Source organism: Mobula hypostoma, chromosome 29 (assembly GCF_963921235.1).
Source record: "Mobula hypostoma chromosome 29, sMobHyp1.1, whole genome shotgun sequence".
Classification (NCBI taxonomy): domain Eukaryota; kingdom Metazoa; phylum Chordata; class Chondrichthyes; order Myliobatiformes; family Myliobatidae; genus Mobula; species Mobula hypostoma.
The window spans coordinates 10041324-10066554 of record NC_086125.1 but is presented as its reverse complement, the minus strand read 5'-3'; the positions used below and the strand labels follow the sequence as shown (position 1 = coordinate 10066554).

The 25231-nt window shown below is 40.9% G+C and overlaps 1 protein-coding gene across 1 annotated transcript in view; it reads right to left on the bottom strand.

Annotated features, from left to right (window-relative positions):
* Positions 1 to 24889, bottom strand: part of LOC134339409 (tumor necrosis factor ligand superfamily member 14-like) — a 29123-nt gene extending 4234 nt beyond the window's left edge. The window contains exons 1-2 of the mRNA XM_063035878.1: positions 24593 to 24889; positions 10890 to 10920 (exon numbers count right to left, since the gene is read on the bottom strand). Of these exons, the coding sequence (XP_062891948.1) occupies positions 10890 to 10920; positions 24593 to 24814 (253 nt within the window). The 5' untranslated portion in view covers positions 24815 to 24889. The remainder of the gene's footprint in view (positions 1 to 10889; positions 10921 to 24592) is intronic.
* Between the last annotated feature and the right edge of the window lie 342 nt (positions 24890 to 25231).

The following is a 25231-nucleotide window of genomic DNA, read 5'->3' as shown; positions in this document are numbered from 1 at the left end:
GTGTGTAAACCTGGATATTAACTTTCCTTAAGCTACATTCAATATTATGGACTATTATGATTCTCACATTATTAAGACAATATAGAGGCATGGTACAGGATGTAAAAAACTTACATTGATAACCCCAGATCTGAAGTTATGCATTTCAACTTAGTTGCTTCTTATATGAAAAGAGAAAACTTAAGTGAGACCTAGCATCCTTTAGAGTTACAAAGGGCTTTGAAGGAATAGCTTCAGAGTATTACATCAGATTGTGAAGAGCAGAACTACAGAATATCAAACAAGACGGTCACCAAGAAATAATATATTATATATTATATATTATATATAATAAATAATATATTGATTTAAGATATGCCACACGACATAAGAGCAGAATTAGGCCATTCGGCCCATTGAGTCTGCTCCACCATTCCATCATGGCTGGTTTATTATCTCTCTCAACTCCATTCTTCTGCCTTCTCCTTATAAACTTTGATGCCCTTGCTAATCAAGAAACTATCAACTTCCGCTTAAAAGATATACAAAGACCTGGCCTTTACAGCCATCTGTGGCATTGAATTCCTCAGTTTCAACATCCTCTGAATAAAGAAATTCCTCCTCATCTTTGTTCTAAGGGGACAACTTTGTGTTCTGAGGCTGTACCCTCTGGTCCTAGACTCTCCCACTGTCGGAAACATCCTCTCCAGGACCCTTCTATCTCGCCCTTTTAATACTTAATAGGTTTCAATGAGATCCCTCCTCATTCTTTTAAACTCCACTGATAAAAGGTCCAGAGTAATAGCAGAATTGCTCATTTTCAAGGCAGAGTTGGAATGTGGAGTCAATAACTCAGTGAAGGATTGAGGTGTATGTTATAGCTGTATTTGAAAAAAAGGGTAGACACATATATGAAGCAAAGAGATTCAAGAATTATGCTCTGGAGTTAAGTGAAAGAAGAGGTTTGAGTTAAGTTGAATGGTCATGGTGCTGTTTACTATAGTGGACTTAGTAAAAATTCTCTTGAATTTGGGACCATTGCTTTAGATTATAAATCTACATATCATTCTGTAGATTCACTAAGGCAAGAAAAGGAAACTGGCAAACTATTGACTACTTAACCAAGCCTTAGTTGTTAGTGTAGGGTAATATAATGGGTGGAAACGTGTGCATAATTTACAATCACCGACATTGAGTTGGGGTTCACTCTAAGAGCTGTGTCTGATGCAATGACATAAAGGTCGCTACCAAGTTTCTGCTTTTGGTGACAATAAGGTTAGTTGCTATGGTTTCTCTTAAACTTAAAACGCCTCTGCTGTTTTATTCATGAAAACCTACATTAGCAAGTTGGTGAATGCAGCAAGCCAGGCAGCATCTATAGGAAGAGGTACAGTTGACATTTCGGGCGGAGACCCTTCGTCAGGACTAACTGAGAAAAGAGATAGTGAGAGATTTGAGAGGGGGAGGGGGAGATCTGAAATGATAGGAAGATACTGTATTCTCCTATCATTTCAGATCTCCCCCTCCCACTTTCAAACCTCTCACTATCTCTTTTCTCAGTTAGTCCTGACGAAGGGTCTCCGCCCAAAACGTCGACCGTACCTCTTCCTATAGATGCTGCCTGGCCTGCTGCATTCACCAGCACTTTTTGTGTGTGCTGCCTGAGATTCCAGCATCTGCAGATTTCCTCATATTAGCAAGTTACTGGTACCCGTGATTAATGATAGAGTCATATGGTCAGAGAGAAGTAACATGGATTTATAAAGAGTACATCAAAGTAGACAATTTAAGTGAGATTTGTGAAGATGTGCAAAGCTAACAGGTACCTTAAATTGAAGCTCATGGAAGTGATTATTATTGATTATTAATTCTTATTTACCTGATTGGGGGAAGATGGTGAGTGGGAATGACAGGCAGGTATTCCAATTGACAGATAGTAATAGTGGCTGAAAAGGATAGAAAAATGTGTTTTCTAAATGATGAAAAGCTGAAATAGTAGTGGTTCAAAGAGACTATGTGGTTCTATGTAGGCAGATCATTAGAAGGTAAATTTTATTTACCTGTAAATAATTGTATTAAAGTTGTTTGGACAATCTTAATCAGCCTTTTTGTAAATTTTTTAGATCAGTTGAAATTTAAAATAGTTATAGCATTTTGTATTCTACAAAATGAAAGAGAGGAAGTTTCTCAGCAGTCTCAGCAGGGAACAGCTATAGTCCACCCTTTTTGCACAGCAGAATTTCTAGCCCATTGCAGTACCGGAGACCCGAGTTCAATTCCTGCTGCTGCCTGCAACGAGTCTGTACGTTCTCCCCGTGACTCGTGGGTTTCCTCTGCCTGCTCTGGTTTCCTCCTGCAGTCCAAAGATGGTCTGGTTAGTAGGTTAATGGGTCATTATATAAATTATCCTGTGATTAGGCTAAAAATCAGGGGATTGCTGGGCAGCGCGCTATTCCACACTGTATCTAAATAAATATATGTATGTATGTAAATTAGACAAGAGAAACAATGGAATTCTGTCATTTATAAAAAGAGGATGGATGTCATGGTACATCCTGGTTAGTCAGACCTGGAATAGAATGAGCAGTTAGGGCACCATACTCACAACTTTGACTTCAGGTGGGTTACAGTGTATGTTTTCCAGCATGGCACCCAGATTCCAAGGACTGATTTACAAGAAATCATGCACAATAGGGTTTTATTCCATTAAAGTTAGAAGATTATTGGGATGCTTATTCAAAGTTTTCAAGACATTAATGATGAACTTATGGAGAGAAACTTTCAAAAGTTGTTGTGAAGCAATTCTAAATGTGATTAGAGTTTGGAATCCTGTAAATGGCAAATAAATCTCCTCCATTTTTTCCTAATTTATGTCTGATATTTGTAAGGCATGAAGGGGAGATCTTGTAATTACAGTAGGTATTCTTACAACCAGGTGAGGGTAGCCGACGGGTCTCAAACCCTCAGTGAGATAGGGAGTTGTCTATCCCAGCATGTGAAGACAGACTCCGGCGGATTGAGCAGACGAGACCAATGGAAGGTCCAACGGTCAAGTAGGCGGTCTCTGCAAGCGTCGTGGAACGTGTAGAGCAGGACAAGACACAGAAGACGTCCTGGTCATCCACTGCACCTAGTCCCATCTCCGGCCGTCTAGACTCTGTCTTGCCACTGGATCCAGATGGGAATTGGGAAGAGAGAGTGAGGCTGACGCTGCGCAACTCTCCCTCACTTAAATCCAAGTCACGCGCTAGTCTCGACACCATCATAATGGTGTCAAGGTCCTCATCGGCGTCAATGATGGACGAACAACTCAACTCTTACAAAGATCATAGGGAATGGCCAAATAGACTGAAGAGCTAAATGAATTTCAACTGTTCTTATATTCCTTTCAGTCCTTGTTCATTCTAGCATCCAGCTCCTTTCTTACACAATATATTGCTTTTAGCCTTTACCACCTTCACTTCCCTTACATTTTTCATTTCAAAGTTTATACAGTAACACTGATCTTGAATTAATTAACTAGCACAGATGCAGTTGGTTAGTTACTTTCTTATGTGTTCTGATTTACCATCTGCCTTTTCTCCTTTCCCTTTGTTTTGTTCCTCATCATTAACAGTAATTAATGGAAAACTAATTGATCACCTTCATTTCTTTAACCTCTAGTGTGGATCTGCTTACGCACTGTGATCACAAAGGAATTCTGTCATACTCAGTTTGTAAAATTATACAGATTCTCTGATCTAAATCATAAATTCTGCAAAATGTAAAACTGGAACGGATTTGGTTTGCGTTTGATTTTTACCACCAGAAGCCAATTCATCAAATAGAAAATGAGGTTGTCTTGAAATGCAGGTGGACAGAAAGGGTCCTGTCACATCATTAATCATCCTTAAAATGGCTTGTGTAGGGCGAAGTAAGAAAAGACACCTCTAGGATTGTATTATGGTACTCGATTTGCACAAGTAACCGAAGATTTTACAGAAACATACATAGAAGTTGGGAATTTAAACCAAGTAAATAGGTTACAAGCTAATTTGATTAAGTTGGCGGACTGGAAACTCAATTTGGCAGAAGTCTTTCGATATTGATAAGTGCAGTGTTATGTTGGGGAAACTCCAAGCGAATGTGCTATGCGGGGTTCCTGTTAAAGGTTAGACATTAAGAGTGATCTGGCATTGAAGTTTCAAAACCAGTGAAACAGGGTGAATGGGAAACTAAATGGCATTTAAGGAAAATTGATAAAAGATAGCAGTGTAAAATTAAACCACTGTACCTTGGAAAGTGTAAAATGTACAGGACCTTTGTATCCTGTTCAAATAATCCAATCTGTAGAGATTAGAAGGACTTCCGTGATCACAATTTAAACTCCGAATGAGTGACCTCCAACCAATCAGAATATTTTTATTACAGGTTTAGAGAGATTTGATGAAAGCTTTCCTTTTAATGGTGATAGAATTGTATTCAGTTGAGTTGGCTAAAAGTTATTTAGGTTGGGTGCAATCAAAGAAAATTTACAGCATAGAACACAACTGTTCAAGCCATTGTGTCTGTCAGAAAAGATAGATAGATAAATACTTTATTAATCCCAAAGGAAATTAACAGTGTCGCAGTAGCATTAAAGTGCACAGATATACAAATATACCAATACTAGAAGTAAGAAAGAATTAAAAAAAAGTTCCCTCAAGCAGTCTAAGAGGAGGGAGTCATCACTTCCCCAGCTACAGGTTGACTCATTATAGAGCCTAATGGCTGAGGGTAAGAATGACCTCATGTAGCACTCTTTGGAGCAGCACAGCTCTCTTAGTCTATTACTAAACGTGGTCCACTGTTCAGCTAAGTTGACATGCGGAGGGTGACAAACATTGTCCAGGATTGCCAGGATTTTCCATAGGGTCCTTTGTTCTACCACAGCCTCCGGTGTGTCCAGTTTGACTCCTATAACAGAGCCAGCCTTTTTAATTAGTTTATTGAGCCTGTTGGCATCACCCGTGTTGATGCCATTGCTCCTGCACACTACTGCGTAGATGATTGTATGGGTGACAACAGACTGGTAGACCATGTGAAGGAAAGGCCTGCATACTCCATAGAACCTCAGTCTCCTCAGAAAGTAGAGGTGACTCTGGCCCTTCTTGTACACAGCCTCTATGTTGGTGCTCCACTCAAGTCTGTCACCCAGATGCAGCCCCGGGTACTGGTGGGACCTCACCACATCCCATCTTCAGCATCAATAGTAAAAGGGAGCAGTGCAGACTTCCTGAAGTCCATCACTCTCTCCTTTGTCTTACTGATGTTGAGCTGCAGATGATTCAGCTTGCACCATTTGACAAAGCCCTCCACTGTATTCATCCTCCATCCTCCCTTTATACACCCAACTATTGCTGAGTCATCAGAGAATTTCTGCATATGACATAACTCGGTGTTGTATCTAAAGTCCAGGGTATACAGGATAAACAGGAAGGGAGCCAATACAGTCCCCCGTGGGGCCCCAGTGCTGCTTATAGCCATGTCTGACACACGGCCCTGAAGCCACACAAACTGTAGTCTGCCAATCAGGTCGTCCATTGTCCAGGATACAATGGAAATGCTATCCTGCATTGAACAGAGCTTTTACCCCAGCAATGAGGCTGTGTGGTATTGAAGGCACTTGAGCTATGCAGCCTAATCCCATTTCAAGGCATTGTTGTATGTCCATTGCTAAATGTCTCTTCAGATACATTTTTAAGTACTTCAGATGCAATGCAGATTTCTGCCTCCATTAGTTTTTCCGATACTGAATCCCATGCCTTTCCTACTTTTCCTCAAGATAAAAACAAAAGAGAGATCAATGGTAAAAAGAACAGTTATCTGCAGATCCATGCTGGAACCACTAGAATTCATAAATGTGTTAATGGCATAAAAGGTACAGGAGCCTCAGGACTCACACCATCAGATTCAAGAACAGTCACTATCCCTCAGACATAAGGCTCTTGAATAAAAGGGGAAAACTACGCCTCAGTCCACTTCCCGTAATTGAAGTGCTCCTACAACCAATGATCTCACTTTAAGGACTCTTTATCTCATGTTCTCGTTATTTATTTATATTTGCATTTGCACAGTTTGTTATCTTCTGCACTCTGGTTGATCTTTCATTGATCCTGGTATAGTTACTATTCTCTAAGTTTTCTCAGTATGCTCACAGGACATCTCAGGGTTGTATATGGTGACATATATGTACTTTGATAATAAAATTTACTTTGAACTTTAATTTAAACTTGCAGATAAGTAAGTGGGCCAAAATTTACAGATGATAACAGGTCCTGATGAAAGGTCTCAGTCCAAAACTTCAACTCTTTATTCCTAAGCAACACACACAAAATGCTGGAGGGTCTCAGCAGGTCAGACAGCATGTATGGAAAAAAAGTAAACAGCTGATGTAGTGGGCCGACACCCTTCTTCAGGACTGAGGGGGAAGTGGGGGAGATGCCTGAATTAAAAAGTGAAGAGAGAGAGGAAAGAGGTTATCTGGAAGGTGATAGGCGAAGCCTAGTGGAAAAGAGCAAGGGCTGGAGAGGAAAGAATCTGATAGGAGAGGAGAGTGGACAAAAGGGAAAAAGGAAGGAGGAAGAGACCCGGGGGAAGTAATAGGCAGGTGAGAAGAAGTAAAAGGTCAGAGTGAGGAATAACTCTATTCCTTTCATTAAATGCTGCCTGATCTGCTGGGTTCCTCCAGCATACTGTGTGTGTAATTTACAGATAATACTAGGGCTATGATTATTACAGAGGAAAAATAAAATTAATTATTGTAAATTTACATACTGGCTAATAAATGACTAATAAACTTTAATTCTGGTAAATGCTGAATGAAAATAGAAATGTCACTGATGTGCAAGAAAGTAAGAAGCTGATTGGAGTAGACGAACAAAAGTGCCTGGGGCTATAACTGTGTACAAGTCAGCAAGCTAAAAACTTTTATCAAAGTATTGAGTTCTAAATGAGCATAGAACTCAAAAGTGATCATTATCTTGTAGAATAGAGGTCAGGATGGTCTCCATAAAATAACAAATGACATTGAAGTACTGAAGAAAGTTATCATGATTTTTTTTTCCTTTGGACCTGAATGAGGGTTTTAAAACATGAATGGGTATAGAGGGCTGGATGGAGAGGAATATTTCCATGTGCGAAGGAATCCAAATCAAGGAGCCATAAAGTGCACAGTAGTCACTAGTAATGCAATATATAAATACAGAGAAATTTCTTTACTTGGAATGTAGAACTTGGCGTTGTTATTGGTTTAATAATGTCATAAATACTGAGATACAACGAAAAACTTTTGTTTGCATGCTTTTCTGACAGATTATGCCATGCATAAGTACATCAAGACAGTCTAAAAAATATATAATGTAACATATGATGTTACAGTTACAGAGAAAGTGAACTGCAAGTAGATAAAGTGCAAGGCTCTTAGATTAGGAGATAATGTGTTTCTCTTTTAGCGGTTAAGCCTGTTAATAGCAGGACAGAAGCTTTCTTTGAGTCTGGTGGCATGCGCCCTCAAACTTTTGTATCTTCTGTTCAGCATGGGAGTGGAGAAGAAAGAACAGTTTGGGTGGAGGGATTAGGCTGCTTTCCTGATTCAGTGAGAAGTGTAGACAGACTCAATGGAGGGGAAACTGTTTTGCAAGCTAGACTAGGGTGCATTCACAACAGTCTGGAGCGGAACAGTTGCCATTCCAAGTTGTGATACATACAGATAGGATTACCATCACAGAAAACTGTTGAGGTGAGTAGTATAAATGTTTTCTGAAGGAAACCAAGTGATAATATAAGAGGAAAAGAAATAGAAAGAACAGCTGAAAGGCTGAGATGAGATGAGGCTGATAGAGTGAAAGGTGTGTAGAATAGAAACGCCATTATAAGCTAGTTCTGTGCTGCATATTCTAGTCTTCTGAAGTTCTGCTTAATTGTAAGAGTAAATCAGAGTGGAATTTCCCAGACTTTTCTGTAAGTGACCTTTAGGGTTTCTTTTACATTTCCAGAATACTATGTGACTTGGGATAGTGAGCTTAGTCTTATGAACCTATATATCGTTTATATCCAGTCTTACCAAGTTTAACAAGGCAAAGTTTATATAGTTGTCATTTTGACCCTTGCTGCATCATTCCTGATGCTGATGTATTTTTATTACAACAGAAAATTAGATTATTTTTGAACTAAGAAGATATAGAAGAAACGAAGGAGCATAGGGTATAGAGTAAGCCATGACTGAATGGCAAAATAAGGCAACAGTTGGATTACCTTCTCCTGATCTGATGTTCTCAATCACTCCATGGATTAAAACACATTGGATCTTGCCAGTAAATGCTAGTGGTTCCAAACAAAACCACAAACATTCACCTATTTAAAATAGAAATACATCCTGGGCTTATGGACATGCATTGGAAAATGAAGAACTCAAATGATCACTGACCGATTTAGAATGCTAACCTTGTTAGAATCTGTGAACATTCACACTGGGGTCTCTTCCTCAGACTTTATTGTGGACTATAAAGCTTGTCAATTAGGAAGCAAAGGGGAAGTTAAAGCAACACACACAAAATGCTGGAGAAACTCAGCAGGTCAGGCAGCATCTATGGAAATGAATAGATGGTCAACGTTTCAGACTGAGACCGTTCTTCAGGGGAAGTTAAGTTCCTTTTTCAGAAACAAACATGTAGTTATGCTTTGGTTTAATATTTTTACCCACAACTATTTTTAAATAGTTTTTGAAAAATAAATTAAAACTAAAGTTATTTACCTCCACTTTAGTAATTTTTTCCCTGAATATTAGATTCATCTAACATCTAACAGTTCTACTGCTGGGAAAATTGAAGATGGGGATGAAACAGACCTGAAGGATCTGGCCTAATGTCAAATATCTTGTGGCACCAGCAACGTTTCCAAGAGTCACCATAGACCATTTTGGAATCGGAATCATCTAATGTTGACATTCCGCAGTTACTGGTTTTAGCATCAACATAAATCTCTGCTATTTTCAGTGTCGACTTTCCTGGTGCCAACAGCATCCCCTCATTGTTCACAGCCAATCTCTCACATTTATCAGTGAGTCGCCCCCACCTTACTCAACCCTATTCCCATCAATGATCCTCTTTGTCTCTCTCCACACTGATACTGTGTCACCAATTATCAATACCAACCTCATTGTCGATCAAGTGAAATATGATATGAAGTGCGTAGTTGTAGGGTAAGCTCTCTCTATATTTACCCATCAAGTACAGAGTTACAGAGCATAGATGTCCATTAATCTGGTTTAACCACCTGAATGGGGCTAGTATTGTGATCTCTTACTACCAGAAACTGGATTGATACCATTCCAATACATTTTTTAACTGTAGTGATACTAATTCAATCAAGTTGGGGTGGATGCAAAGTCAAAGCTCAGTAATCATTATGAGAAATCCATATTTTTCAGATAACAATTTTGCTGAATACAGTTATAAAATATTGAAGTCAAGTCAAGTCCATTTTGATGTCATTTAACATACTGTCAAACAGGATAATGTTTCTCCAAATGCATTGGAGTCTCCTGCCAGATGGTAGAAAGTCAAAAAGGATGCTAGATGGATTGGTGGGATCCTTAATAATACTAAGGATCCTGCATACAGATCCTGCTCCTGATATATGTGTCCCAAAGGATGGTAGGGATACCCTATAATCCTCCCAGCCATTCTCACAGTCCTTTCAAGGAACTTCCAGTCTGATGCTCGGCTGCTCCCATACCAGATGGAGATGCAACTTGTCAGGATGATCTCAATGGTATTCCTGTAAAATTTAGTTAAGATAAGGTTCGTCCATCGTCATCGATGAAGCTCTCGACACCATTAGTACTTTTTACGAGGTTGAGTTGCTAGCTCGCCACTCAACCCAGCATGGATGGATAGCGTGCCCAGGAGCGCCTCGGCTAGATTCGAACTCGGGAACCTTCGCTCCTGGAGTCCGGCGCTGATGTCACTGCGCCACCAGCCAGCTGATGGTGTCGAGACTAGCGCTTGATTTGGACTTAAGTGAGGGAGAGTTGCGCATAGTTAGGATCGGGGTGTGGTTGGAGCATTGTTTCCTCAATCTCCCTAGAAAGTGGAGGCTCTGCTGTCCCTTGTTCACGGAGGTGATACTAAAGGAACAGGTGAGGTCCATTCGTGATGTGAACTCCCTGAAGTCCACAATGGCTTCCTTGATCTCCATGTTCAGACTTAGGTTCTTCTTCTCACATCAATCCAGCAGCCACTCCCCTTCCTCTCTGCACAGCAACGCATCGTCGCCGTTGTTGAGGCCAACCACTGTGGTGTCATCCATGAACTTGATGACACCGTTTGAGCTGAACCCTGTGACCCAGTCATGTGTCAGCAGTGTGAACAGCTGCAGGCTGAGCACACAGCCCCGGGGAGCGCCAGTGCTCAGCGTAATGGGACTAGAGACGTTGCTGCCCACGTAAACTGACTGTGGCTTTCCTGTTAAGTTTATGATCCAGTTGCAGAAGGGAGGTGTTGAGGCCCAGCAAGGACAGTTTCCCCATCTGTTTTCAGCATAAGATGCAGTTAAATGCAGAACTGAATTCTATAAACAGCAGTCTGGCATAAGAGATCCCGTTTTCCAGGTGGGACAGGACAGAGTAGAGGGAAGAGGCTATATTAATCAATCATTCAAAGGTACTTTTATTATCAAAATATGTATGCAGCATACAACTCTGATGTTCATCTTCTCCAGACAGCCTCAAAAACCATGGAAACCGTTCTAAGAAAAGTATCACCCCCACACACACACACACACAAAAATCACACAAACAGTAACAAGAACATCAACACCCCATCCCCAAGCAAAAAAAAACTAGCCATATAATTACTGCCCTGAATTATTGCTGCCAAGCTTTTGCTTACCTTGGATTCTTCCATCACTAAGGGAAGAATTCTGAAACAAAATCAGACAAAACAGAATTAATATGTACATCAGTGTTTGGTATTAAATCATCAATTTACCTGACTGGACTGTCAAATAGCATCAGGAATTCACAGAAGACTGAACCAGTTTACTGCCGTGCTTCAAACAGCTCCTCCCCAGTGTATAATATTGTTCTGTTTCTGAGAATCGTCTGTAGCCAGGTTGTTTGCAAATCAGAAATGCAGCCAGCTAAAAATATATTTAAATAAAATATATTGGCCAACCAACGACAATTTATTGTTAAACTGAGATTGTTAACTCAAGCGTGTTTCGACAGGATGCCACAAACCAAGCTTCCACATAGTAAAAGGTGCCCGCAGCCCCTCAGCAGCATGCAAGCCATCCTCCTGGTCTCCCAAACACTTCATAAGTTGGCTGTATATGATTTGGGTATTGTAACTAGGGAGTAGCTGCATCTACTCTAGAATTCAATACTTAAAGTGGGTCTGCATCTGAAATGCTATGGTGCTGTCTATGGTTCTATTACAATGCGATATCCTACTGAGGAGCATGGCAATATCTAAGTGTTTATTGTTATTTAGGATTCAGAAGACACGTAGTCCTCTTTTATTGTTATTTAGTAATGCATGCATTAAGAAATGATACATTTATTGAAAAGGTTGCCGGATCTACTGTCTTCGGGCATCTAATTTCAGTCAACTTTTCTTTGGTTTACAAGCTTATTTAGGGAATTAGCAAACGGCAACATCTATGGAGTGGAATAAGAGCCAATATTTGGGCTGAGACCCTTCATCAGAATATATATATAACTAGGGTGCCTAAGACTTTTGCCCGGTACTGTAGTAATTTTCTGTGTTCCACTGTACTGCTGCTGCGGAAAAAAAAACAAATTTCATGATATATGTGAGTGATGACAAACCTGATTCTGATATGGGTCTGTATTGTGGACTGAGAGCGGGAAGTAGGCAGAGAGAGGGGAATCATGTTCGGGAAAAGGGGAAGGAAGAAGGTAGGGATCAGAAAGCATCAGGGGGACGTTTTGTAATGATCGATAAACCAAATGTTTGGAATCAAATCACAAACAAGAGGAAATCTGCAGATGCTGGGAATCCGAGCAACACACACGAAATGCTGGAGAAACTCAGCAGGTCAGGCCGCATCTCTGGAAAAGAGTACAGTCGAATTTCGGGCGGAACCCATAACCTTGCCTTGTGTCGCGGGGCTGGGTGTGTCTGCACTTGTGCTACCCCACCGCATCCTGGAACTCCTTCTCTGCCACCTGTACCACACCGTTCCCACAGTACTCCACCCTCACCATTCACAGAAGCCCTTTGCTCCCACCAGATTTACAAACTCATTCCTCGCACCACATTGACAAGTACATTACTGTACAAAAGTCTTAGTCACCCTGGCTATATATATCTGCCTAAGACCTTTGCACAGTACTGTAGGTGCTGCCAGAGCTCTAACATTTTTGTGTGTGTTACTGCGGATTTCCAGCATGTAAAGAATATCTTATGTATATGACAAAATCCATAATGACTTGTTTCTAACAGAGTTATATTTGCCTGTAGGTTTCATATTCACCGCAATAGCTCTGGTTAAAAAAGAAGTGTTCTTTTCCAACATAAATATGTAAAATAGAAAATGGTATCAAGCCTAAATAATGTGGAATGAACAGGGACATTCCAGAAGAGATGAGCAGACCTCTTCAAGATTGACATTTCTGGAAGAAATGTGAACTATAATTTTGTGAATTAAAGAGAAATTGAACTGCAAAGAAAGGCAAATCTGGAAATATGAAATAAAAGCAGAAAAAGCTAGAAAAGCTGTACATAGAGCCTCCAGGAAATGAGTATTTAACTCTTTATTAACCAAAGCTTGACCAAAATTCTTCCCAGATGCACAAAAAGCTGGGATCATTCAGCACTCCATACAGCACCGGTGCAGAAAGCGAAATAGAGCTAACATTGCAGTTTGGTGAAGTTGCCATATACCTGGCCAGTTCCAATGGAAACTGGAATGCCTGGTTATCTGAAATTTTTTAATTCATTGTTGAGTTGTGAGGAATGTAACATGCCCAATGGGCAAATGAGATGACATTCCTTGAAGTTACACTGTGTTTCAATGGATTGGGTATAAGAGGTCAAAGACCGAGGTCAGAGTGGAAGTAAGAATTAAAGTGGTCAACAACTGGCCACTTTTAAGGTCACATTTGCATAGAAAATCTGAATGGAAGTGATTTTACTCCTCTGTGCTTTTTTTTATTTCTCTTTCGCAGTGGAGGCCATATTTTAAGTACTGATTGGCAAGATAGTAAAAAGGAATTATTGGTTCACCTGGGAGGAGTTTTTGGGTCCCTAGATGGTAGGAAAAGAAGGCCGTGTAATTACATCTCTTGCAAGTACATGGGACGGCACCATGACAAGAGACATGAGTGTTGCTGGAAAAGTACACAAGGTATTCTGTAGGGAATAGCCTTATTGTAAATCTGAAAAGAGGTGGAAGACAACGATGTGTTTAATGATGGCAACATGTTAAAGGCAGCAGATATTATTTAGGATGATCTATCTGTTCAATATGGAGGCTAGTCAATTGGATAGATAAAGGGAATTCTATCCTTTCTCTGGGTGGAAAGAGAAGATGTGAAAACAAGATTAACGGGCAATAGAACAGAGAAGATTGAGTTCATGTGTTGAAGAGGAAGCATGGTTATAAGCATGAAGGCAGATATCTTTGGAAGCAATGAAGTGGACAGTGTCACTATCAGAGCAGCCACGACAGAGCCAGAGAAACTGGAAGAATTTGTAGGAATCAGGGGAGGAGAAGATGCAGTGAAGTTATGGGAGCCTGTGACTTTGTAATGGACATTGATTAATATTCCATCCCATGAGTTTGAGAATACAAGTTGAACTTGAAGAGGGAGGATTTAGAGATGAATTCAAGTGAGGAAAGGGTACAGATCAGCAGCAGAAATTTCTTAGAATATTCTAATTCTATACAAAGGCAGGAAGCAAAACCATTACAGTTATCAATATGTTGGAAAAAAAATAAGTGAGGGGGGGTGTCATAGGAGAACTAATGCAAAAAAGCTGGTTCATGTTAATTAAAGAACCTGTTTTCTCAGCTGAAAGAGAGTGATGTTACAGGGTGGCAGGTTGGGCCTCTATTCAAGAAGAAAGCAAAGCCCCTGACCATTCTCATGCAAGTTTAAGGTTCAAGTTGTTCTTCACACCCTGAACTATTTAATTTTTGACTTCCTACATTGTTCGAAGGAAGCTGAACATTAGTTCCAAGAACGACATATTTATGTTAATAAAATGTTACAAACTCAAGGCTCAACAAAAAAATTGTAAATTTCAAATAATCAGGCATTCCGTTGTATTGTACATCTGAATTGGTCAGGCAAAGTTAATTTCATTTATCTCTGCCCACAGATGTTGCTTGACTTGCTGAGTATTTTTACAATCTTTCAGGCTTGTAGCCGCTGTGGTGTTTTGTATTTCACAGTTCCAGCGTAGCTTCCTTGCCTCACCGCTCAGTTCTGATTCATCTGCTATTTCTACCTTGTCCCTACAGGTTGACGCAATTGAGAAGCCTTCACCATCCCCTGAGCCTGCACACACCACCATTTATGTCATTCATTCTTTCTTGATCTTTATCCTATCACTGACATTTCCAATCCTTCCTCTTCCTCTGTAACATAAAGCATGCATCAGTAGCCACTTCATTAGGTAAACCTGTATACCCGCTCGTCTAATCAGCCAATATGTGGCAGCAACTCAATGTATGAAAACATGCAGACATGGTCAAGAGGTTTAATTGTTGTTCAGACCAAACATCAGAATGGGGAAGAAATGTGATCTTAGTGACTTTGGCCATGGAATGATTGTTGGTGCCAGGTGGGGTGGTCTGAGTATCTCAGAAATTGCTGATCTCCTGGGCCTTCAACGCACAACAGTCTCTAGAGTTTACCGAGAATAGTGCGAGAAACAAAAAAAAACATCCAGTGAGTGGCAGTTCTGTGGGCGATAACAGCATGTTAATGAGGGAACAGTGTGGCTCATGCGACCGTAAATACAAATAGCCACGCGTTACAACAGTAGTATGCAGAAGAGCATCTGTGAAATCACGACACATCAAACCTTGAAATGGATGGGGTACAGCAGCAGAAGACCGCAAACATACAGAATACACTTAGTAGCTGCATTATTAGGTACAGGAGGTACTTAATAAAGTGGCCGCTGAGTGTATGTTAGGACATGCTACAAAGTGTGTAATATAATATTAAGTCCTGGTACTAACCCTGTGCTGAATTGATCTTGCACTGTTTTTAGTTCCGTAACTAATTGTACTATCAATTTTCTTTCACTTCTCTAACTTTGAATCTGTATTGACCCTAAATGTATACATTAATCTGACACTGCTGTTTTCCTTGCAGTTTGCCCTTTTCCTAAAATGCAGAAGGATCACCCCTGAGAGGATGTCAAATATAAAAGTTGGGAGATCATGGAGCATTTGTACAGGATGCTGGTGAGGCACACTTTTGGTCACCCTGTTATAGAAAAGATACTATTTAAACTGGAAAGAAGACAGAAAATATTTACTAGAGTGCAGGCGGGAATTGAGGGGCTGAGTTACAGAACACAATATACAGGCTAGGACTTCATTTCCTAGGGCCTAGTGGGACTGAGATGTGATTTTATAGTAGTGCATAAAATCATGTGAGGTGGCGGAGTGGAGATACATCTCTACCACAGGAGGTGTAAGGTGCGCCTTCCTTCCGTTAGCCTGCAGATCACCCTTGGGCAAGGTGTAGCACCTGCTCACCCTCCTGATCAGGGTCACATGAAGCCGTGGAAGCGGGTGGTGGATGGTCATATGAGCAGCTGGTGCACATCACTGCCTCCAGGCAGACAATCTCCAAAAGGGTATTGATAATGGTTCGGGTGAGGACACTGCCCAGAAGAAGGCAATGGCAAATCACTTCCATGGAAAAATTTGCCGAAAACAGTCATGGTCATGGAAAGACCATTATCGCCCTCTGCGTACATAATGAATGAAAGATAAAATCATAAGCAGCATTGACGGAGTAAATGTACTCGTCTTTTTTTCCCAGCGTTGCAGTAACATGAATTAGAAGGCATCGTTTTAAGGTGAGGGGAAAGATTTAAGAGGAACTTGAGCCACAACTTTTTTATACATAGAGTGGTATCTACGTGTAATCAGCAGCCAGAGGAAGTGGTTGAGAAAGGTACAATAACAACTTTGCAAAGACCGTTGGACAGGTACATAGATTGGAAAGGTTCAGAAGATTGTGAACTAAATACTGGCAAATAGGACAGCTTGATGAGAAATCTTGGTCAGTATGGTCCAGGTGGACCGGAGGACCAATTTCTGTGCTGTGTGTCTCTGATTCTGAAAGATATTTAACTTGAAACATTAACTCTGTTGCTCTTTCTACAAATGTTGCCTAACCTGATGAGATTTCTAGAATGTTCTCTGTTTATAGTATGAAAACAAAAAATGTCTGAAATATTGTCATGCTAGCTGTAACCTCCTGAAGTTAAGCTGGCAAAAGAACTTACTTGATATTGCCCTATTTTGTATCATATGTGAGAACAGAACTGTAAACATTTACAGCCCCGATTGACTTCGAACAGTGACATATTACAGTCTGTCATTTTTGTTTTACTTTTTAAATGTGCAACATCAGTCTATTCGGCAATCAATCAGCGTTCTGCATAAAATTCATTTTGAGACTTTGCATGCCCACGATGTCTTCATTTGTAGCAGGAAATCCCCATGGATATCCCTGTGGGAGTATTCCACCCCTCCTCTTCCCCCAGTTACCATTCCACTCAGGTCTAGCTGCTTCTCTAGGAAGAACATCTTCTTTGCCATCAAGCTCACTGTCTCATCACTCGCTGTATAACCAACGGACGTAAATCTCTCTGTTCAAACTTCTCATAGCTCCCAGCAATCTCACTGGTTTAGATCAAAAGCTTGTGAGTCAAGTCGCACTAGGGGGAATGCTGCAAAGTTGGAAATGTTGCATTTAAACTGTAACATCGAAACAGTGAGCTATCGTTCTCCCTTCTTGCGATCTCTCTCTCTCCCTCTCTAGGTAGAGAGAGCCTGTCTGAGATGTCGATGTGCTGGGATGGACTCTGGGTCATTGACTCTGGGAGTTTGCATGGTGGATAGTGGAATGCCTTTTGCTGCTGCTTGTGTGTGGGAGGGGGAGGAGGGCCTTGGGGTTCTAACATTTTCTGTCATTGATTCTTTGGGGGTTTTTTCTTGTGGATTAGGAGTTTTAGGTAATATGCTATATACATTCTCTGATATTAAATTGAACCATTGAACGATTGAAAATACTTTCTCCAACAGATTCCAAGGCAGTACTTGCTAAAGATGTGCTCTTAATGTCCTGGCTAAATACTTGAGCTCAGTTAACTCCACCAACAACAGAGAGTGTCATATAACATGAAGACAGGCCAGTCCACCCACACCAAGCAGTGAGCACACTTCCGTATTAAGCCAATACCCCCGCACCTGGTCCATGACTCTATGTCCAAGCTGTCAAAGTAATCATCTGCACGCAAGTGCAGTCAGCGGACAAGCGTCAACCCCAAGCTCCCTCTGATCTACATTCTGGGTACTTAATACTACCTGGGTGAAGAAAGTCCCCCTCTTATCAGCACATCAGTTCTCAGTGTTATTCATTTACTTATTTATTGATTTCAATATTGTTTATTTATTTACTTATTTGGCATTTACACGGCTTGTCTTCTTTGACGCATTGGTTGTTGGTCATTGTGTGTAGTTTTTCATTGATTCTATTGCATTTCTTTGTTCTACTGTGAATGCCTGCAAGAAAATGAGTCTCAGAGTAGTATATGGTGACATATGTGTACTTTGATAATAAATTTATTTGAACTTTGAAGATAAATATCTTCTGCATTCCCTAAACCTGTATCCTCTAATTGTATCTACCTGTGATGTGGAGAAGATTTTCCCGCAATGTACCCTATCTATGCCTACATAATTATAGTTACCTCAGTTCCCGTCTTAACCTTCACTTCTCCAGGGTGAACAGATGTAGCTTCTCTAGTCCCTCCTCATAGCTGAGTTGCTCCGTCAGAGACACGCCCTGGTGAATCTCTTCTGCACCCTCTCCAGCACTATCACGTGCTTCCTGGAGCATGGTGAGCAGAACTGCCTGCACTGTTCTGGCTATGGTTTAGCCAAAGCTTTATAAGTTTGGTGTACAACATCCCTACTTCTCTATCTGATGACCTGACTGGAAGGCCAGTATTCCATATGCCTTCCTAGCCACATTATCGACATGCATTGCAACCTTCAAGGATCTATGGGCTTGCACACCGAGCTCCCTCCATTCTTCAGTACTCACTAAGGCCCTATTACTCATGGCATTTTGTCCAAGCTTCATTCATAACCCCAAAACGCAATGCAGGACATTCATTTGGATTAACCAGCTGGGAAGGAGGCAAACGACAGAGATGAGGAGGAACTTCTTTAGCCAGAGGATGTGGAGGCCAAACCTTTGAGAACGTTTAAAGCAGTGGCTGATAGGTTCTTGATTAGTAAGGCAACAAAGGTTACAGGCAGGGTCCAGGAGAATGGGGTAAAAAGGATAATAAATCAGCCATGTTGGAATGGCAGAACAGACTCAATGGGCCGAATGGCCTAATTCTGCTCCTATGCCTTATGGTCTTGTGTTCTAAACTTCATCTGTCATTTTTGATCCATCTCACCAGCACATTGATATCTCTCTGCAGTTTAAGCCTACCTTCCACTCAGTCAATGCCACCAGTCTTTGTGCCATCCATGAACTGACTGATCTTATCTCCCATATTCACATCCAAGTCATACATGTACATCACAAATGACAAGGGTCCCTGCTGAACGGTCATGCCTCTCTTTTTCACATCCGTCATGCATATACTACATTACAAACAATAAGGGTCCCAGTAGCAATTCTTGAGAGACACCAGTAGTCACAGGTTTCAATCACAAAAGCAATCCTCTTCCATCACCTTTCTCTTTTGAATCCAGTGTGCCAACTTTCCCTTGGGCCCTAGGATCCCATGGGCCCTAATTCTTTGACCAGACCTCCAAGAAGTACCTTGTCAAAGGCCTTACTAAAACACAGATAAATCACATCTAAGGCCCTACCCTCATCGATACATTTGGTTTCCTTTTCAAAAAAAAACAGTCACATCGGCCAGACAGAACCTATCCTTGGCCTATCTCAGATAAGCCTTGCCTTTCCAAATGATCATTAATTCTGTCCTTCAGAATTTCTTCCAGAATCTTCCATTCTTATATTAGCCTTACAGGTCTATAGTTATCTGGCTCTTCCTTGCTGCCTTTCTTGTAAACATAATTTGCTGTTGTAATCTAATCATCTAGTATCTCACAGCCAAAGCCCTAGCAATCTCCTCCTTTGCCTCTTTTAAATCCCATCTGGTTCTGGGATTTCTCCAGCTTTAAGGCTGCTAAGGCTGCTCTTTATTTATTGAGACCTGCAATGGGATTTCACCTACCCCTTCAATGAATTCTCAAAGAACAATATATGTTACCTTTGTAAATACTGAGGAAGAGTATTCATTTAGTACTTCGCCTGTTCCCTTCTGGATTCACACACTGAGTGCCTCTCATGGTCTCCAATTTATCCCTAGTTATTCTATTGCTCTTCATATATTTATAAAAGTTATTTATACTGTATGTACCTTAATCCTATCTGCCAGTGACTTTTTGTTAGCCTACTAATTAGCCTTTCTAATTTTCATTTGTCTTTCTAACCTTCCTTCTGACACTATACTCCTGATAGTCCTCTACATAATATTTCCTACGCCTGCGATAGCTTAATTTTTTTCTATTTATCCAACCCTCAATATCCTTGAATATCCACATACCTGTACTTGTTACCCCTGACAGGAAAGTGATGGGGCTGAACTCCTCATATTACTTCTTTAACTGCTTTCCAGTGTGGAGATGACTAGACCATAAGACACAGGAGCAGAATTAGGCCATTTGGCCCATCGAGTCTGCTCCACCATTCCATCGTGGCTGATTTATTTTCCCTCTCAACCCCATTAGCTTGCTTTCACCCCTTTGACACCTTTACTAATCAAGAACCTATCTATATGTACTTGGCCTTCACAGCAGCCTGTGGAAATGAATTCCACAAATTCACCACCCTCCACTAAAGAAATTATTCTGCATCTGTTTTCTAAAGGGATGTCTTTCTATTCTGAGACTCATTATATATCTGAAAAGCCTATTACATTTACATTGACACAATGTCTAATGGTGTTTCACAGAAACTTCCTACACCAAATTAACTCTTAATGTGAATGAACTCTTATTTTGAACAAGAAAATGCACATTCAATCCTTCAAAAATGCTCGATCTTGCTTTTACTTAAAATGTTTTTTTTTAATCTTCTCACCAGTATCAGTGAGATGTCCTCACTCATGTAAGTCTATCTACAGTGTATGTTACCAATCTACCTTTGTCAGATCTTCCCTTATGTTAATGAAATTAGACTTCCTCCAGTTTATTATTGCTGTTCTATTGTCCTTTTGCATAAGTACTTTAAAATATACAAAGTCAGGGTCGCTGTCTGCAAAATTATTTCTGTTGGCACTCCCTGAACTTGACCAGTTACATTTTTTATGATAAGGTCCAGTAATGCTCGTCCCTCATTGGTCTAGATCAGGGGTTCCCAGCCTTTTTTATGCCATGGACCAATACCATTAAGCAAGGGGTCTGTGGACCCCAGGTTGGAAATGCCTGTGCTAGAAAATCTGGCCATTTTTTCACAGGTGGCGTTTTGGACCGAGACCCTTCTTGTCCTGATGAAGGGCCCGGAATGTCCACTGTTTATTCTTTGCCATCGATGCTACCTGATCTCCTGAGTTCCTCCAACATTTAGCGTGTGAGTCACTAAAGGTTAGCAGGCAGATCCAATACGTAGTTAATTAAAAGCAAACTGCATGCTGGAAAAGGATTGAATTTTAAGGATGGGGTTTCATTACAGTGGTACAGGGTGTCAAGGAGGCTGCATCTGGAATACAAGGTACATCGAGGGGGGAAAGTTGTGTTGGAGGCAGCCCAAAGGAAATTCACGAGAGTAATTCCTGGAACAAAATGTTTGTCATATCAGAAGAGGCTGGACAGTTTGGGTCTGTATTCCTCGAAGTATCCTCTATCCCCTGCTGTCCATAAGAAGTTTGAGCTTTCTCCCTGTGACCAAGTGGGCTTCGTCCAGGTGCTCCAGTGTCCCTCCACAGTCCAAAGACATACCGGTTAATAAGTTAATTGGTCATTGTAAATTGCCCCATGATTAGCCTGGGGTTAAATGGGGTTTGCTGGATGGCGCAACTTGAAGGGCTGGAAGGGCCAACTCCATGCTGTATCTCAATAAATAAATAAGGAAGAACGGCAGGTTTGCTGATTGGGAAAAGGTTAAGTAAACTTGGATTAATTCTTTAAAGGGATGGAAGTAACAAGGATATTTCTCCTAAGTGAAGAGTCTAGGACTAGAGGCACAGTTCGAAAATAAAGGGTAGACCATCTGGGACATATCTTCAGCCATATGGTTCTGTTAACTTATACAAGTGTGGTTCATACTCCCTACATACCTCTGTGGAAGCTGAGTCATTTTGATTATTCAAACGTGATATCAGTAGATTAGTAAAGGCATCCGTGAGTCTTGCGAGACCATGGATCTGTGCCTGGAAAGTCTTCACTCTCCAGGGCACAGGCCTGGGCAAGGTTGTATGGAAGACCAGCAGTTGCCCATGCTGCAAGTCTCCCCTCTCCACGACACTGATGTTGTCCAAGGGAAGGTCATTAGGACCCATACAGCTTGGCACCAGTGTCGTCGCAGAGCACTGTGTGATTAAGTGCCTTGCTCAAGGACACAACACGCTGCCTTGGCTGGGGCTCGAACTCACGACCTTCAGATCACTAGTCGAATGCCTTAACCATGTGGCCATGTGCCCACACATCAGTAGATTACATAGCATTAAAGGATTCAGGGAACGTGGGAATAGTACTGGAAAACGAAGCTGAAATGGAAGATCAAACGTTATCTTGATGAATGGAGAATGGATGAATGGAGCCTCCAATTTCTCTTTATGCCCTTACATTCTTTTATCTTAGCTCCTTTCCTCTGTGGCTTCAGAGCGTTGTCAGCAGCAGCGTCGTGGCAAGATAATAAACAGAACAACTTCTTTAAAACCATGTTTTCCTAGGGCAATAAACTTTATTTGGGGGGTCTCATTCAAAGTATAAATAATAGTTCATCATTTCAGACCTAACTTGCTTAGGATTTAAACAACTGTGATGACAAAAGAATATACACTGTAAACCACAGATCTCTCGCCCACTTGTTCATGTTGCCCTGAGACACTTAATGTTACATCGTACTTTCCAGATTTTCTCAGGGTTAGGTCATGTCTGGAGTTTTGCATACAGTTCTGTTCACCCCACTGTGGGAAGAATGTTGAGGGTGCAGAACAAGTTTACCAAGATGCTGCCTGGTTTAGAGGGATGTGCTATCACAAGCGACTGTTCAAACTTGGGTTGTTTTCATTGGAGCGGAAGAAAATGAGAGGAAATCTGACAGAGGTTTACAAGATTCTGGGAGGCACAGATAGAGTGGACAGAGAGTATCTGTTTCCCAGGGTAGAAATGTCTAATACATTGAAGATGAGAGGGATAGGTTCAAGGGGAATGTGAGGGATAAGATTTTTACTCAGAGAGTGGTGGATGCCTGGAATGCACTGCCTGGTATGCTGGTAGAGGCAAACATATTAGAGGCTTTTAAGAAATGTTTAGATAGGCTGGTGGTGTAGTGGCATCAGTGCCGGACTTCGGGACGAAAAGTCCCGAGTTCGAATCCAGCCGGCTCCCCTGCACTCTTTCCATCTGGGCTGGGCTACGAGCTGGTGATCTCTTTGGAAACCCACCCGGCAGAAGGCAATGGCAAACCACTGCTGTAACTTGCCTCATACGCGGTTCCCCCACTACGTCAGAGAGGGGCATGGAGGGAAATCGTCCGCCAACCGGGAGAAACTCTGGATGCGACGTACTTTTCCTTTCCCTTTTAGATAGGCACGTGGATGTGAGGAAGTTGGAGGAATATGGACATGGTGTAGGTAGTGATTAGTTTTTGGGGCTTGTTTGATTTACTTTTTAGCTAGATCGGCACAACAATATGGGCTGGAAGGCCTGTTCCTGTGCTGTAGTGTTTTATGTTTTATATTCTATGTCATATTACAGGAGTTTGACGGGGTAGCTGAATTCATAACTTTCCTCCAGAAGAAGTCACTATTTCAAAATAAGGGGTCAGTTATTTGGCATGGAAGTGAGAAGCAGTTTCTTTATCCAGAGGTGGTGTATCTCTGGAGATGCTGAACATATTCAAGGTAGTGATTGATAGATTTTGATATATGTAGTGGGAATCAAAGGATAATGGGTCAATTTGGGAAACTAGTGTTGAGGTCAAAAATTTGTCATGGTCTTATTGAAAGGCAGAGCAGGCACAGGGTGCCAAGTGGCGTGCTCCTAACCCTGCTTCTGCTGATATGTTCACATGTAATCTTTTCCCTTTGTGCTGTTTCACACATGCTGTAATTCCTTGCACCCTTTCAGTCACTATCTTATTTACTTACTGAGATAAAAGGCAGAATAGGCCCTTCCAGCCCTTCGAGCTACTCCACCCAGCAGTCCCCCAATTTATTCTTAGCCTAATCACAAATCAATTTACAATGACCAATTAACCTACCTTTATTTACTCAATAATAATAAATAAGACTTTATTTACTAAAGCTGGACATAATCAAACTTGCATCTTCAGAATACCATTTTCTAAAAATAGTGTTACAAAAGAAATTTGCCTTTCTCTTGCTCAGTAATCTAAACCACCATCAGATCACAGACTTAACCGTTTAATGCTTTTAAAATGACTACCAGCAACAAGTTGCATTAGTCCATCATCACAATTTGTATCCAGTCTGAAAATGAATCATTCACACCAAAGAAACGTGTAATGTTGAGATCCCAACTCGTACAATACCCCTGTGATGGCTGTGATGCTCAGCTCCATAGTACAGCATAGTGGGAATGCGTCATAACACCTTGGAACAGTTATATTGACTATTATTTCATGATGACCTGTAATTAATCTCTCATAATTCAGAATCAGAATCATTATTTTAAGCAATGAATCTTGTTAGTTCAACCCATTTGTGTGCAAATATTATTTGAAAAGTTTATAAGTGATTTTTGTTGATTAAGTAAGCCCCACTGTTAATTTTTTTTTAGATTGGTGTTTGCTAACAGTTTTGGTCTGGTCATCGGTCAGAATTCTGCACCTCAATCATTCAGTATCCTAGATATTTTCACCTCTTAAAGAACTTGTAGAGGCCAAAGGTGTCAGCCACTCTGTTACACTGCTACTGCGGTCTGCTTGTTAATGAAGACGCTTTAGTAGTGGAGGTAAGGGGTGATGTGCTCAAAAGAGAAGAATGACAGAAAGGTTACCGACCTGTCAGATTTGGCTATGTGTAGATTGGAATTTGTCTACACGTCTCATTGAAAAAGACAATTTAGTAAAAGAGAGGATAAGTTGTATATGGTTTACCTTAATATCTAGAAACATGGAGTTGAATTTCTGCACGTCAAAACGCAATTTCCACAGATAGAAGGCTCCAAACCCATCTCCAACCAGAGCCAACAGCACCAGCATCCCAAGGAACTTGTGTGTTAAAGTCAGTTTTTTCCTCTTACTCGAGGTAGCAAAAGGGACCATATCGGACTGTCCATCCACAACAAAAACTGAAGGATAAGCAAAGCTGTCCCCCATCTCTGGGACACAAAATAAAAAACTGGATTTAAAAGGAAATCGATGTCCTGCACGCTCAACAAGAGCACCGCTGGTGTCCAGAACATATCATTTGTCAGTGTTGGCCAAGCATTGTGTCTGTGCTTTATATCAGCCGTGAGCTTCCACCCACAAACTTATGTCAATTTGAAACCGCATCTTTAGCTTTTAATAGGACCTCACCACTGGGCTTCCTGCACTTGTCAAATGACACACTGAGAATCGATGTTTCTTCCAACACTATTCACACCTGCAGGATGTATATAGACTCTGCCTCACACAGAATTTCTCAATATTTACCCTGTTTTATCAGATTCGTCAAATGGATTTTTATCCGATTAACATTGCTTAAAATGATAGGTTGTTCAGGTAGAGATTTTATGCTATATTAATTTATAA